Below are 17,000 nucleotides of genomic sequence, written 5' to 3' on the forward strand. Positions count from 1 at the left end.
GCTGTGGTGGACGTTTATGTCAACGTTTATGCCGTTGTGTGCCTTGTTCCTTTCTTTTAGTATGGTTGTATGGTAAATCGAATTTCACCGTACCTTAATTGGTACATGTGACAATAAACGGACCTTGACATTGAAACCATGAAACCTATAACTGGTTGAGGAAGGGATAGAAGCGGATAGAATTACGACTTCTACAAGCCATAATGATAAATAAGTGAAGAAGAAGGCATGAGATGGTTGTGGGCCAAACACAGGCAAATGGGACTAGCTCATTATGTCAGCTTTGTCGGAATTAAACAAATGGAGCGACCGGCGTGAATTATTGCTGTGTAGGTCCATGACTCTAGGTATCTACGACTTGCATTTCCAACTCGATTTCTCGTGCTGCCTGTATTTTCTCTGTTACCAACACCAAAGAAATCCATCCAGAGCACATCATTTTTTATTGAATTCCGCAATTAGTACAAAAGGATATTTCAACAGAATCTTCAGCTGTTCTCTGAACTTTGTCTGGGTCGCGGTGTATATAGCAGTGTTTGTACAGCAGCTGAGCAGCTGCAGCATGAATCCTATTTCCTGTACAAACAGTGGTAAAATTACGGACTGAAAGCCCAACCACCACAGTCTGAACCATATGGTGTACACGAGAAACACCGTCCAGAGCAGGATGAAATTCCACGAGATTGCAAAGAGTAAAATGATGGATTTCCTTCTGCTGACCACTTCCGGGTCAATGGGGCTCCTCCCGCCGCTGTGTGCCCGGAGCCTTCTGCGGCCTCTGATCGCTGCCACAATGTGCCTGACGGTAAAAACGTTAAGCAACAGGATCAGGGCGAATGGCAGGCCGGGGCTGAGGAAATAATGGAGAAGTTCGACTGACGCCCAGATCGGTGATTCCATAAACTGGAGATATATACCACAAAACCAGGGGAAATTTACATAGGCATATTGATCAGTTAATGTAAAGTACCAACTGCTGTTCTTCAAACAGCTCAGCACGGTAACTGTTCCCAGGACAACAGCCGCCGTTCTCTCTGTACAATATTTGCCTTTCAGCTTCTGGCAATTAATGGTGACAAATCGATCAAAGGTGAAGGTGACGGTGAACCAGATGGAACAGTCCGTGGCAGTGTGCAGCAGCGCGGCGTGGATATTACAAATAGGGAGATCGAGCATAGGAAGGAAATGCACAACAAAAGCTATGGGGATCTGCCGCAGTATCAAATCCAGGATGATAACCAGTAAATCAGCCGCCGCCATGGCTACCAGGTAGCGAGTTACACACCTGGAGAGACCGCACTTTCCCCGGGAGAGGATGACAATCGTGACAGTGTTAACTATGAGGAAGGAAAATAAACAAACTTTTAACATTGCTCCGAGAAAAGAGTTACTCCTCGAAGAGGAAATATAATGTTCTCTTCCAAAAGGCACGACCGTATCCAATAGAAGGTGAAATTGTTCAGTTTAGTTTAGTTTAGAGTTTAGTTTAGTTTAGTTTAGTTTAGTTTAATATAATTTAGTTTAGAGATACAGCGTGGAAGCAGGACATTCGGCCCACCGAGTTCGCACCGTCCAGCGAACACATACACTCTCATAAATACTGGAGACAATTTACATTGTTAACCGAAGCAAATTGAACGACAAACCTCCACGTCTTTGGAGTGTGGGAGGAAACCGGAGCACCCGAGGAAAACCCACCCATTCACTTCGAGAACATACAAATTCCATCCAGACAGCACACATCGTCAGGAGCTTTGACTACACCGCTGCGCCAATGTGCCAACGGTCAGTTTGTAGCATAAATCGCTGGAGAAACCCAACCACTCTGTGAACGACACAACTGCATTGCTTTCATATTCGTGTAAAGAGTAGAAACATTGTGGGTGTGGTCAGAGCACGACTCGGTGTGAGGTGGGGGATTCCTTTAATGTTTGTTCAATCGGTTGTGAATAATGAATGTCGCAAGAATGAAGTTACAGTTCAGACTCGATTTCGATCCTGATCTCTGGTGCTGCTTGTGTTGAGTTTGCATGTTCTCCCTATGACCGAGTGGCTTTTCAAAGGGTGATCCGGTTCCTCCCACATTCCAAAGACGTGAGGGAATGCGGGTTAATGGGCATCTGCAAATTGTATCTGTGTGCAGGAGTGGATGCGAAAGTGCGATAACGTCGAACAAATGTAAACAGGCGGCGTGGGAGAGAACAGAACCTTCGGACCACCACTTCCTGAAGACCACGTTCTCACAAGTTCTATCCCACTTTCTCCTTCACACTTTAGACTCTGAACAATTTACACGGGAAAGATTAACTTACAAACCAGCGCGTCTTCAGGATATGGGACGAACTCAGAGCACCCGGAGGAAACCAAAGACCATCACCTACATAACAGGGTCGCGCTGGGCCAAGAGTGCTGTTCACATTCTGTGTCAAGAAACTAAACTAAACTAAACTAAACTAAACTAAACTAAACTAAACTAAACTAAACAAAACAAAACGAAACGAAACGCAACGAAACGAAACCACCGTGTCAAGAAGGGTGGTACAGTGGCGCAGCGGTAGAGTTGGTGCGTTACAGCGCCTGAGACCCGAGTTCGATTCCGATGCCGGTGCTGTTTACACGGAGTTTGTATGTTATCCCTGTCACCGGGTGGGTCTCCGGGTGCTCCGGTTTCTTCCCACACGTCCAAAGACCTACAGGTTTGTAGATTAAGTGGCTTTGGTAAAATTGTAAATTGTCCAAAGTATGTAGGATAGTGTTAGTGGGCGGGTATCGCTGGTCGATGTGGACTCGGTGGGCAGAAAGGCCTGTTTCCGCGCTGTATCTCTGATATCTGAATCAAAAGTAAAGTCGGGTACCGCGCCAACTACTGGTAGCTGTGTAAGAAGGAACTGCAGATGCTGGTTTAAACCGAAGATAGACACAAAAATCTGGAGTAATTTCGCGCGACAGGCAGCATTTTTAGAGAGAATGAATGGGTGACGTTCGGGTCAAGATCCTTCTTCAGACCCGAAGATATCTGAAGAAGGGTCTCATCCCGAAACGTCACCTATTCCTTCTATCCAGACACGCAGCCTGTTCCGCTGATTTACTCCAGCTTTTGTGTCTATCTACAGGCAGTTGTAATAGATTGTACATTTGATGAAACAAATTTATCAAATCGACCGTCGATTACTCCGGCGGCCTCATCCCACTCCAAGCCGCAGTCACCGGATGGGGAACAGTCAGAGGAACCGATAAAGGATATAACATAGCGTTTGTGGCTGAATGACGGAAGAAAAGTTTGGGCCACACGGTGGCGCAGCGGCGCTCCGGTAGAGTTGCTGCCTTCCAGCGCTTGCAGCGCCGGGGATCTGGGTTAGATCCCGACTCTGGGTGCAGGATGTATCGAGTTTGTTCGTTCTATCCATGGCCGCGTGGCTTTTTCCGAGATCCTAGATTTCCTCCTACACTCCAAAGACCGGTTTGTGGGTAAATTGGCTTGGGAAACTGTAAATTTTCCCTGGTGTGTGGAGGTTAGTGTTAATAAGGAATAGGAGTAGAATTAGGCCATTCGGCCCATCAAGTCTACTCCACCGTTCAATCATGGCTGATCTATCTCTCCCTCCTAACCCCATTCTCCTGCTTTCTCCCCATAACCCCAGACACCCGTACCAATCAAGAATCTACCTCTCTCTACCTTAAATATATCCACTGACTTGGCCTCCGCAGCCTTCTGTGGCAAAGGATTCCACAGATTCACCACCCTCTGACTAAAGAAATTCCTCCTCATCTCCTTCCTCAAAGAACGTCCTTTAATTCCGACAGTGACCCCAGAATCAGGTTTGATCCTGGGTTGAAGACTTGAGGCAGTGGATCAATCATTGTGATAGGGTACGTCCTTTTTCTCAACATACCTAACAGTGAATGGCCTGGATAAAGTGGATGCGGAGAGGGTGTTTCTACTAGGACCAGAGGACACAGCCTCAGAATAAAAGGACGTACCTTTAGAAAGGAGATGAGCGGGATTTGGACCAAATGGCTTAACCCTGCTCTTATGATCGATAAATATCTTAATGTTATTTTTTTAGGTCAGTTCAGCAAGCAAACAAGTTTGGTTTACAACCTACCTGAATTTAAAAGAGAGTTAGATAGAGCTTTCGGGGCCAGCGGAATCCAGGGATAAGGGGAGAAGGCAGGCACGGATCACCGATTGTGGATGATCAGCCATGATCACAATGAATGGCGGTGCCGGCTCGAAGGGCCGAATGACCCCCGCCTGCACCTACCTTCTGTGTTTCTATGTTTCTATCCCTCTGCACTAGTAGCAGCGGTTTTCTTGGGACGAACCCTGGTATTGTCAAGCATTGGTCCGCTCTGGCAGCAAGAATAAACTGCAGGTGCTGTAAAAAACATAAAGGGGAAAGTGAAAGAGTGGTTGCAAGCTGCAAGTGAGGCAGCGTCGGGGAGGAGAGAAACTAGTCTGCTGTTCTGCGGGGATCGGTGGTGATTGCGCTCGTTGGGCCGAAGTGCCTGTTTCCACGCTGTGTCTCTAAACTAAGCTAAACTCTCGTAGCTGCGCCATTGTAAGGCCCACTTGTCAGGACCAGGTTTTGAAGGGACAATCAATTTTGTCTACCCCAACAAATATACTGCATGTAGCTTTTTCTGTGCTGTACACATGCGGAGTTGTCAATATTGAGAGCACTCCACTGTTTGGGAGATGTGATTTATTTCATCTTGCGCCTTTCGGGATCTCAGAACAATGAATGTGTGACTGTAATAATCTACACGTGAGATTGAAAAAGAAACAATACACACCTGAGCAAAAGAGTCCGATATCAGTTTGAATTCCTAGTTTACAAAACGACGGCATCCTTATATTGAAGCACGATATGAAGAAAGAATTTCTGCATCAAAATACATACCGGGGACAGCAACGACGGCGAGCAGCGGGTAATATATCTGTTGTGCTTTCAGAAGGAACAGATAAAGACGAATTTCGTTGAAACTCCTCGTTGGCTCCATGTCGGCGTAGCCGCTGGAATCGATTGAAGCCGCAAGTGTTGCTCTCATCAAGACTATGGAATAACGCCACGAATAAATCCCTTATTATTAGAAAGGAAGATGTCCCCAATGGCGCAATTACCAGCCAGCTTGACTGATATTAATTCCAGTCAAGGAACATTAACACCTTCCTAGCCAACAACTTTTTTTTCTGTGTACAACAAAAACACTACAAAAAAGGCCTTCCACACACATGACGTCGTTTGTGTTTAGGAACATCCACAGTATCAGTGGAAACTTGTATCACTGCGAGTAAAATTCAAAGGGGTGGGTTAATACAGCCCAGTATTACAAAAATAGGAAATTGAGAAGGCTTATCAAGCAGTGCTCCGGGGTTTACCGAATCAGCAGATAGATTCAGAGCCACTCATTCTTTATGGAAACCGGTTTTAATGGAAACAGAGACTTTCACTTTGACGAAATATGGAATGAGATTATTGATGCTCCGTGAATTTTTCTGCGAATGCGAAGAATCTCGAGAACTGGTTAACCCGTGCTCCGTTCTCTGGTGTCATAGAGTCCTACAGCACAGAAAGAGGCCCTTCGGCCCATCGTGTCCGCGCCGCCCGTTACCAAACACAGTCTAATTTTAATCCCATTTTCCCGCATTTGGACCGTAGCCCTGAATGTTGTAGCATTTCAAGTGCCCATCCAAATGCCTCTTAAACGTTGTGAGTGTTCCCGCCTCCACCACCACCCCAGGCAGTGAGTTCCAGACTCCAACCACCCTCTGGGTGAAAAAGCTCTTTCTCACATCCCCCCGAAACCTCCCTCCCCTTACCCTGTATCTATGTCCCCTCGTTGTTGACTTCGCCAGTGGAAGAAGTTCCCCGCCATCTACCTTATCCATGCCCCTCATGATCTTGTACACCTCGATCATGTCCCCTCTCAGCCTTCTCTGCTCCAGGGAAAACAACTCCAGTCTGCCCAGTCTCTCCTCAGAGCCGAGGCCCTTCATCCCTGGCAGCATCCTGGTGAATCTCCTCTGCACCCTCTCCAAAGCTATCACGTCCTATCTATATTGTGGTGACCAGAACTGTACACAATACTCCAGCTGTGGCTGCTGGTGGTTTTAATTTTAATTTTATTTTAAGAACGCAGCAGGAAAACAGGTCTTTCGGCCCACCGAGTCCGCACCTGGAGTGCAATTTTGGTCTTCCAATTTGAGGAAGAACATTATTGCTATTGTGGGAGTGCAGCGTAGGTTCGCCAGGTTCATTCCAGGGATGGCGGGACTGACACATGAGGAAAGAATGGAGCGACTGGATGTGTGTTCACTGGAATTTAGAAGGAGGAGAGGGGGTCTTAGACAAAAATATAACATTCTTAAAGGATTGGAAAGGCTAGCTGCAGGAAACATGTTCACGATGTTGGCGGAGTCCAGAAACAGGGGTCACAGTTTACGAATAAGCGGTCGGCCATTTAAGACTCAGATGAGGAAAAGCTTTTTCACCCAGAGAATTGTGAAGCTGTGGAATTCCCTGCCACCGAAGGCAGTGGAGGCCAATTCACTGGAGAGTTAGATTTAGCTCTTACGGCGAAAGGAATCAGGGGGTATGGGGAAAAACCAGGAACGGCGTACTCATTTTAGATGATCAGCCATGATCATACTGCATGGCGGTGCTGGCTCGATGGACCGAAAGACCTACTCCTGTACCTATTTTTCTATGTTTCTGTGAGTCCACGCCAACCAGCGATCCACACACATTACCACTATCCTATAATGTACAATTATCCCAAGCCAATTTTGCCAAGCCAATTAACTCGACACATAAATCGAAGATCTTGGAAGAAACCCAAGCGGTCACGGGGAGAACCTACAGAAACTGCGTACAGACAGCACTCTTGATCAGGATCGATACCAGTCTCTGGCGCTATAAGCGGTGTGAGGCAGAAACCCCACCGCTGCGCCACCGCGCCGCCCTCACAGTGGTGACTGATAGGTAACATAATTGTGAATGGTGAGCGCTTTAGAGAGCTGGTTCTGGCGCGGTGTACTAAAATTATCACACACTTTCTCCCTCACCGCTATCCGGGGGTGCAAACACCTTTCCACGCGAAGCAAAGGTTCATGCCAATATTCTCAACCTCGTTTCCATTTGTTGCCCCTTTTAACTATTTCTCCACGGAATTTGTGGCATTCTTTGTTCAATCAGATCACCGTACAATTCATTTGTCATTAGTCATCACCACATGGCAGAAACACACACTTCCATACACAATATTGATACCTGCATTATTTCTTGCATTTCATCCATTTCTGGACTCCTGCCCTCGCTCCTCCTCCCTCGAAAGCAAAGAGAGACAGAGTTCTTTCGTTCTCAACTTTCACTTGCCATATCATGCACAACATAGAAACTTAGAAAATAGGTGCAGGAGTCGGCCATTCGGGCGTTCAAGCAACCACCGTCATTCAATATGATCATGGGTGATCATCCAAAATCAGTACCCCGTTCCTGCTTTTTCCCCATATCCTTTGATTCCACAAGAGCTAAATATAACTCTCTCTTGAAAATTTAGTTTTTGCCTCCAATTGCAACGGTACTCAATGCGTCGACTGCATTGTGGTTCAGCGGTAGCGTTGCTGCCTTACAGCGCTTGTAGCACCAGATAAGGGGATCAGATCCCGACTACGGGTGCTTGTCTGTCCGGAGTTTGAACGTTCACCCTGTGACCGCGTGGGCTTTCTCCGATATCTCCGTTTCCCTCCCACACTACAAGGACGCAGAGACTTGCAGGTTAATTGGCTTGGGGTTGTATACGGTATTAATGTAAATTGCTCCCAGTATGTGTAGGATAGTGTTAATGTGCAGGGATCGCTGGTCGGCGCTGACTCGGTGGAACGAAGAGCCTGTTTCCGCGCTGAATCTCAAACCTAAAACTAAAAACTAAAAGCTAGCCAAGTCTCCGCCTCGCCGCACTTTCCGCATTCTGTCTCTCGGTGATTCCCTTGTGCGCTTTGTCCACCCCACCCAGGCCTTTCTCGCTAACCCACTACAACCGCATGAGATGCAAACACCGTTACCACAGTTCCGCCCTCACCATCACCCAGTGATCTTAACAACGTTCCAATTCAAGCAACAACGATTAACGGCAATGTTGCTCACCGTCGTCTGAGTTCCGTTTTCTACCTTGGTAACTGCGTGAGATGAACAACTAGAAAAAGCTGCAAGTTCAGGTAAAGGAGGGGAAGCAACAAATGCAGTTCAAAGGATGGCTCCGTCTTCATTTAAAAAAATCATTAACTTGCGGCAGAAGCTGTGAGCGCAGGAGACGCAGGAGGGGTTTAAGAGACTCGGAGACGCCAAGGGCTAATCTTTCATGTTACGTTGATGCAAGAGTACGAGTAATGAGCAAATTTGCTTGAGGAGGCCATTGTACAGGAAGGCCCTGCGTGGGGGACCGCCATGAATGGGTGGGGGATAACGATGGAGACCCGTCGTGGGGGATCGGCCGGTTTTGAGTGATAGAGTGGAGGGGGGAGGGGGCAATGAAGGATCTGGCGCGGGATACTTTGCACCTCTGTCGGCGCCCTTTATGTGTCGACTATTTGTCTACCTTGGGTATGCAACCAAATAATTTCACTGTGATTTGCCACGTGTGAAAACAACATATTCATGGGATGTATGTAATTTCACCTCGCTGTCCCATTCCCCTTTCTAATTCCCACTGCCATACAGAGTGAACAAAAACATAAAAAAACAGGTCGCCATGGCCAATCGAGGTGGTGTACGATCCCATTGCAACTTCGCTCAATTTTCCAATATCTGCTAGCTGTGACCTGCTGTGCTGCTTTCTCCCTCTCTCTCGCTCATTGATCGACCTGCGTGTCTCCAACATTTGTTCCTGTTTCTATGGGCCTCTCCTGAAACATCACCCACCTTCGTCACTCTACCACGCCTGCTTCCAATTAGCCACCCATTTTACCCACTGGCACACTGGAGGTCCATCTGCCCTTACAGCTCTCTCTCTCTTTCTTTCTTTCTCTCTCTCTCTCTCTCTCTCTCTCTCTCTCTCTCTCTCTCTCTCTCTCTCTCTCTCTCTCTCTCTCTCTCTCTCTCTCTCTCTCTCCCACTCTCTCTCTCCCACTCTATCTCTCTCTCTATCCCTTCTTGCGTTTGAGGCAGCAGAAATTATGCAACGCCCTCCAGGCGCTGTAGCCAGTGCAATGTGCTGTTGTCAAGGGCCGTGAGGTCTACCCCTCCACCAGGGGGACGGAGTACAGTGCAGTCGAAAATGACATGCTGCGCTGTTTGCTATTGTTGATATCAGGCCCTTTGTTCAGCACGTTATTCAACTAAACCCCCTCACACTGGAGTCAAGCACCACACGAATTTGATCTTGCTTTCTGGGATGGTAGACTCCGAATGAGGGAAGATACCAACACTCTTGTTCAACTCTGAGTGGTGGGGGTACCTCTGCGTTCTGACTGCTGAGCATTTTGTCCATGAACTCCAAGTAGTGTGTCTTCATCTGTGTGTTTGTCCAAAGTCCGACGGAGAGAGGTGAGTCTGTTGTTAGCGTACTCTCGATTATTGGGCAAACGCTGCCTGACTGACTGAAACGGCAGAGGTGCGACCCAGCAATTTGAGTTATCTTGGTAGGACGCAAGACTGACTGTCCCAGGTTCTGCCCACATGTGGTCTCCTGTAGACCGGCCATGGACATCAACTCTGGATCATCCTCACAAAGAGGTGAATAGGTGAACGTCTCCTTCACTGTAACATGGCTTGTCGACCCTTTCCCTGAATGCAGGTTTTGTAGGTGTCCACTTGGGTAGGTCTATGTGCTCCACCAAGACATACATCACCAACAACTACCCATCCCAGATCCAGCTTCTGGGCGAATGGGGCATTGTTGGGACCGCTAATTTGCTTCCTCACATTATGCACCTGAAGAATATCTCTTCCCAATAGGAGCAGTATTTTGGCGTTTGGATCCAGTGGAGGAATCTCATTGGCAATGCGTCTGAGATTGCTGTGGTGACGCGCAGCATTTGGAGTGGGGATCACGGCACTTGATTGCATTCTAGGAGCGGAGGAAGAGGGAGCAATGTCTTCTCATTAACAGACTCCACCATGTAACCGGAAGCTCTTCTACCTGCAGTCTGTTTGAGCCCAGCGCATGCCGCAGCGTATATGGCTCAAGGTTTCCTTTGATCTCAAAGATATTGAAGAACTCAGATTTTGCGAGAGAGCCGTTGCTCTGTTCATCTAAGATGGTGTACATCCGGCGTGCCTCTTGACGACGTCCTTCTGGATAGACTGAGATGAGACATATCTGAGCACATGCTCCCGCGCTGACCCCTAAACCGCACACCTCAGTGCATCTGGAGATGATCTCCTGGTTTGCTGCTACCTCTTCCTCCCCGCCATGCTCAGGTGCGGGGGGAGATGGCTTGGACTTCCAGGGGGACTGGGCCTGGATGTAGAGCAGAGAGGTGTCTGTCACTGTTGCACTCAGTACATTTCACTTCTGCTTTACAGTTCTTGGCGAAATGACTTGTGGAGGAGCATCAGCGGAAACAAATGGAATGTTCCTTCAGGAAGTGTTTGCGGTCTTCCAGGCTCTTTTCTCTGAAGGCTCTGCACTTCTTTAGTGGATGAATTTTAGCATGAATGGGACACAGCTTGGCTGGGTCACGGCATTTCTGTGTCTCGGGAATTGTTGGAGATGCTTGTGTCATGTGGACAGAGATGAGAGTTTTACCATGTCTCTCTATTTTCTCTCTTTTGACAATTGCTGGATTGGGGAAGCAGAGATTAAAGATGGGGTCCGTTCTGATTTTTGCCTCCAAGCGGATAAAGTCGGCAAACTCTCCAAGTGGGGGGGGGGGGGGGGGGGATGTTGTGCTGGAGTTTATACTTAGACTTAGGTGGTTCAACTTTCCTGGATGTTTTAAGGAAGCTTCTCAACGATCGGTGCAACTCCCCTGGAGGTGTCAAGGTAAGACAGACCGGGTAGATACCCATCGAACTTTGCCACTTCGTTTTCTGGCAGCAGGTCCCGATCTCACGTAGCTTGTATGGCTCTCTGATGGTGATCCTGGGAAAGTTCTCAAGCTTGGTAAAGAGGGCATGCTCAGGTGGACCATAACATTTACCCAGCCAATTAACCTACATACCTGTACGTCTTTGGAGTGTGGGAGGAAACCGAAGATCTCGGAGAAAACCCACGCAGGTCACGGGGAGAACGTACAAACTCCTTACAGTGCAGCACCCGTAGTCAGGATCGAACCTGAGTCTCCGGCGCTGCATTCGCTGTAAAGCAGCAACTCTACCGCTGCGCTACCGTGCCGCCATTTCCTAGCCATTTTATCAAAAGATCTAGCTCTTCTCCGGGTGAAAGGACCAGGCCTGCTCTGGCGCTTTGGAAGGAGGATTTCCAAGCCCCGTAATTATCGGGCTTGTAATTAAAGGCCGTCAATCTCGTTTTTGCAAGCTGGCTGCGGGCGAGGTAACTGGCGAGGCCTTTAGTGGTGGGATTGAAATCGTTGATGGTTCGAGTAGAGTCGATAAAGTCACTGAGCAGAAAGGTTGAAGTTTGCTTTCTATCCTTCAATTTAGGCTACATGTTTCCTTGGTCATTACTGGGACTGTGATGCCTAAGAAATGATTTGGCCAGAATAGACTTGGTCTGGTGGGCGGGCGGCAATGAACCAAATAGTATGCTTTCACTCTCGATATCATGATTGGTGACGTGTCGGCTTGACTTTATGCTGGCTTGCTCTATGATGTAGTCCAGGGTACGCTCGTGTTGGTTTTGAGAGTGAACAGGGCTTGGCGATCTATTACGTGACCCTTGTTCTGCCAATAAACCCACTTCGATGGTGTCGGCCTCTGCAATGGCTGCTTTCATCTCTTTCTCTTGTTGCTAAGGTTGCCTGAAGCAGAGCAGCCTCGACCTGAATGCTCGCTATCTCTCTCTGATCGAATGCTGCTTTGGTTTCGGCTGCATTTGTTTTAGCCAGAGCTCTAAGGGCGGCCCTGCTGGAACTGGAACTGGCTAAAGAGCGGTAAGAACGAACACTGAGAGACTTGACTTAATTCTGTGAAACGTTGCCTTGGTTGCCTGTTGCCATGGCTTTGAGGTGTCGACGGACATTGTAACGATGTTAGCCACCTTTAACACAGCTTGTCGTGTTGCTGTCTTTTCACTATAATGGACTCACCGAATGTTCCTATCCAGCTATCCAACAAGCTAAACAATTGATCCAATAAAGACCAGTAGAGACGAGCTGTTGTTTGATGCTTTACTGTATTCAAATGTGAAACTGTAACGTTTAGGCACAAAAATAAATAACAGGGTTTAGTCACGTTATACGTTTAGTATAGGAACATATAAAGATGATGTCAATAAATATAATTACTTACAGACATTGCGTTTAACAAATTCTGTGATAAAAGGATGGCAGCAGATTAAACACATGTGAATTACACTGTCCACACCATGAGGTTACCCCTTTTTGAGCTGCCCTTCCTTGTTTATGACAACTTCCTTTCTATCAGGGAATGAAACTTAAAGCTGCTGTACCAGAACTTCCAGCAGGGAACAATAATGTATTTAAACAAAATACAGTCCAGTACAGTTTACGTTCCTTAACCCATGTCAAAACAGTTGTCCCTTTGCCGACCCTGTTGAAATTCACATAATTCCATTCGCAGATATCACTCTGACACTTAATTTATGCTTCGTACAAAGTTTCCATTCGCACACAGAAAGTCTACGCTGAAGATAGACACAAATAATGCAACCCACTCTTTCAACACCAATCGTGTTATTCAGGATACATGGGCATCATGATGACCATGCGTAAACTGCGTAGAAAAAAACCCCTGCAGATGCTGGTTTAAATCGAAGATAGACACAAAATGCCTGAGTAACTCACCGGGTCGGGCAGCATCTCGGGAGAGAAGGTATCGGTGACGTTTCGGGTCGAGTCCCTTCTTCAGACTGATGTCAGGAGAGGGGCAGGACAAAAATAGGATGTAGTCGGAGACAGGAAGAACTGGCAAGGCGGAGGGGATAAGGAGGGGAGGCGGGGACTACCTGAAGTTAGAGAAGTCGATGTTCCAGGCGTACACTGGCCCTATCCCCGAACTCGACCTCCGCTACATTGACGACTGCACTGTTGCTACTTCTTGTACCCTTGCAGAACTCACTGACTTCATCAATTTCACGACTAATCTCACCATCTCCGACATCTCCCTACCGTTTTTGGATCTCACCATCTCCATCACAGGAGACAGACTAGTGACCAACACAACTACAAACCCACTGACTCCCATAGCTGTCCTGACTACATTTCTTCCCACCCTATTTCCTGTAACAAACTCTATCCCCTCCTCCCAATTCCTCCGTCTACGCCGCATCAGCGCCCAGGGTGCGGTGTTCCATACTAGGGCATCGGAGATGTCCTCATTCTTTAGGGAACGGGGTTTCCCCTCTTCCATTATAGATGAAGCTCTCACTAGAGTCTCCTCAATATCCCGCAGCCATCCCCATTCGTGACAAGGATAGCGGCCGGCTTGTCCTCACCTTCCACCCCATCGGCCGTCGCATACAACAAATTATCCTCCAACATTTCTGCCACCTCCAACGGGATCCCACTACTGGCCACATCTTCCCATTTCCGCAGAGACCGTTCCCTCTGAATGTCCCTGGTCCACCCGTCCCTTCCCACCCAGGCCACCCCCTCCCCAGGTACTTTCCCCTGCAACTGCAGTAGATGCAACACCTGTCCCTTTACCCCGCCCCTCGACACCATCCAAGGACACAAACAGCCCTTCCAGGTGAAGCAGAGGTTCACCTGCACCTGCTCCAACCTCATCTATAGTATCCGTTGTTCCAGATGTCAACTTCTCTACATCGGCGAAACCAAGCGCAGGCTTGGCGAAAGTTTCGCTTTACCCCCTCGCTCAGTTCGACTTAATCAACCCGATCTCCCGGTGGCTCAGCAATTCAACTCTCCCTCCCATTCCCAATCTGACCTTTCTGTCCTGGGCCTCCTCCATTGTCAAAGTGAGGCCCAACGCAAATTGGAGGAACAGCACCTCATATTTCGCTTGGGCAGTTTACACCCCAGCGGTATGAACATAGACTTCTCTAACTTCAGGTAGTCCCTGCTTCCCCTCCCCAGTTCTCCCAATAGTCTTACTGTGTCCGACTACATCCTATCTTTGTCCCGCCCCCTACCCCTGACATCAGTATGAAGGTCTCGACTGGGAACGTCACCCATTCCTTCTCTCCGGAGATGCTACCTGCCCCGCCGTCACTCCAGCATTTTATGTCCATCTCTGGTATCATTGATAGCTACAATAACATAGAATAAAAAAATCTGGAAATAGTCCTCAGCGAGAAACAGAAAGTGGGTTAATATTCCAGCCCTAAATCCTTTCATCTTAATCTGAACCTGAAGAACGAAAGCCCGCTCTGTGTAGCTGAATAAAAGCTGGTGTGTGGGTTTCCAGCAGTTCCAGTGTGCTTTAATGTGCTCAGCTGTGAACGATAGCAATGTCAAGTTTGCGCCACCTGGTGGTCACCGAGACTATGAAAGGTCGGTATGAATGCCCCCGTTAGCAACACAGAACGATATTGATGTAATTTTAGATGGAAGTTCGCGTCTGATTTTCACTTATGCTTCGGAACCACAGCCAGAGAAATACCGCCCCATCGTATCGTTATCTCAGGGCGAGAGTGAGGACGTTTCCGTCCAAGGTTGCCTCATTCTGAGTATCAAATAGAAAGAAGAGACTTTCCACATGCATGCAGTCACGCAGCTCGCAGTGTCGATTGAGTATCGGTTGTGTGGCGAGGGCTGGTTTGAGCGGACGGAAGGCGGAACAAAGCGTCCGTATCTTATATTCCCCATGAAAATATACCAGGACACACAGGGTTTTCCTGCTGTTGACTTACCGAAATGGAAGTGGTGTACATAAAATAACAGAGGCGATGGTGTTTGGCGGGTTGGGGCGAGGAGGGGGTATAATAATAATAATAATAATAATAATATTCATTTATTGTCATTGCAACGAGTGCAACGAAATTAAAAAATAGCCAATCCTGACGGTGCGTACAAACATATATGCAATAAATGCAAAAACAAATAAATACATAAATACAATTAAATACAATTATATTAAGTACAAGATTTTTTAACGGTGTTGCCTAGTGCAAAGGTAGTGTTCAGTTCTCGTATGGCCCTGGGGTAAAAACTGTTCTTAAGTCTGTTTGTTCGGGATTTGATCGACCTGAAACGTCGACCAGAGGGCAGATGAACAAACAGATGGTGGCCGGGATGGGATGGATCTTTTATTATTTTGCCTGCTCTACTGAGGCAGCGTAGGCTGAACAGGTGCTCCAGGGAGGGCAGTGAGCAGCCGATGATCTTCTGGGCCGTCGTGATGACCCTCTGAAGGGCCTTCCTGTCCTTTTCTGAGCAGCTGGCATACCATGTGGTTATACAATATGCCAGCACACTCTCGATGGAGCAGCGATAGAAGGACAACATGAGCTTCTCCTGCAGGTTGGTTTTCCTGAGGATCCTCAGGAAGTGGAGTCTCTGCTGTGCCTTCTTTACTGTGGTGATGGTGTTGGTAGACCAGGTAAGATCCTCTGCGATGTGCGTACCCAGGAACCTGAAAGCTGGTACCCTTTCCACACAGACCCCATTGATGTAGAGTGGGTCGTAATCTCCACTGGTTTTTCTAAAGTCAATGCAGATGAGTGCAAATGAGCGAAGGGTGTGAGTGAAATCTAGATGTGGAAACGTCAATGTTTTTCACATTCTTTGCTCTATGTTGTGAACAGGCAAAAGGAACTTTACGAGGCACCGTCATCTCCTCCCAGTATTTCGTGCTGCTCACAGCGCATGAGCACGCATTTGTACAGCAGCTCGACAATCGTAATTCCTCGCAATATGAAACACCCTCCTCTGAAGTTAGTTTGAGAGGAAAACTCAAGGGTCAATGGTTTTTAATTGTCACATGTACCGACAATGAAACGATAAATGTGCCAGAAGGAACTGCAAATGCTGGTTGAAATCGAAGATAGACACAAAGTGCTGGAGTAACTCAGCGGGACAGACAGCGTCTCTGGAGAGAAGGAATGGTGACGCTTCGGATCGAGACCCTTCAGACTGATAAAAAACCATAAATTTCTGACTTGCAGCAGCATTACTGCTCGTTTACGCAAAATTAAATATTTGTTTGATCATTTGTTATCAAGAAGAAATATTTGTTTGATCATTTGTTCAATATTTGTTTGATCATTTGAATATTTGTTTGATCATTTCTTATAAAGAAGAAATCAATAAATTGCTAACCACACTAACAGTACATTAACTTTCTCAAATGGTCTTCAGTGCAACCAAAGCTACTTCTATGCGTTTAGTCAACGTCACCGCGCAAGTATATGTGTAACTGCAGCAGCTCAACGTTTGAATATGAATCCAATTTCCGTCAAAAGGGAGGGAGTTTTGATTGAACTCAGGTTAAGAAGAAGACTCGTGGGACCAAGTGTACAGAACACAGACCCAACATTGGCGGTAGCGCTACAAAACACCCGAGGGAAAGAAAAACAGTGAACAATTGTCAGGTCGTCGTCAGAGTGCAGGTGAGAAAATTACGAGTTATCGAATTGTCAGGCTGCGCGGGCATTGTCGTTATTTAACGCATCGCGCAAGTACGGTGAAGGGACGTGCCACCGCTTTCCTCACTTCTTCTCTGAACTTAGTTTGACTCACGGCATAAATGCCGGTATTGGTGCAGCAGCTGAGCAGTTGCAGCATGAATCCAATCTGCTCCACAAAAATGTTGACGTCCGCAGACGGGTAGCCCAGAAACACCACTCGATTACTGATAGCATCCACGACATACAATGACCACAGGGCTATGAAATTGCTGGAAATGACGAGGAGCAAATGACGGATTTCCTTCGGCTCTCCATCTCCAGGTCTC

At 47.4% G+C, this 17,000-nt stretch overlaps 1 protein-coding gene across 1 annotated transcript; it reads right to left on the reverse strand.

Annotated features, from left to right (window-relative positions):
• Positions 1–435: 435 nt before the first annotated feature.
• Positions 436–10,272, reverse strand: LOC144591181 (putative G-protein coupled receptor 139). Its single transcript, XM_078395470.1, has 4 exons — positions 10,144–10,272; positions 7,965–8,037; positions 4,905–5,057; positions 436–1,337 (listed from the first exon to the last, which is right to left on the reverse strand). Exons 1-4 carry the CDS (start codon positions 10,270–10,272, stop codon positions 436–438), a joined length of 1,257 nt encoding a protein of 418 aa, XP_078251596.1.
• Positions 10,273–17,000: the final 6,728 nt, after the last annotated feature.

This window comes from Rhinoraja longicauda, unplaced genomic scaffold (genome assembly GCF_053455715.1).
Source record: "Rhinoraja longicauda isolate Sanriku21f unplaced genomic scaffold, sRhiLon1.1 Scf000644, whole genome shotgun sequence".
Lineage (NCBI taxonomy): Eukaryota > Metazoa > Chordata > Chondrichthyes > Rajiformes > Arhynchobatidae > Rhinoraja > Rhinoraja longicauda.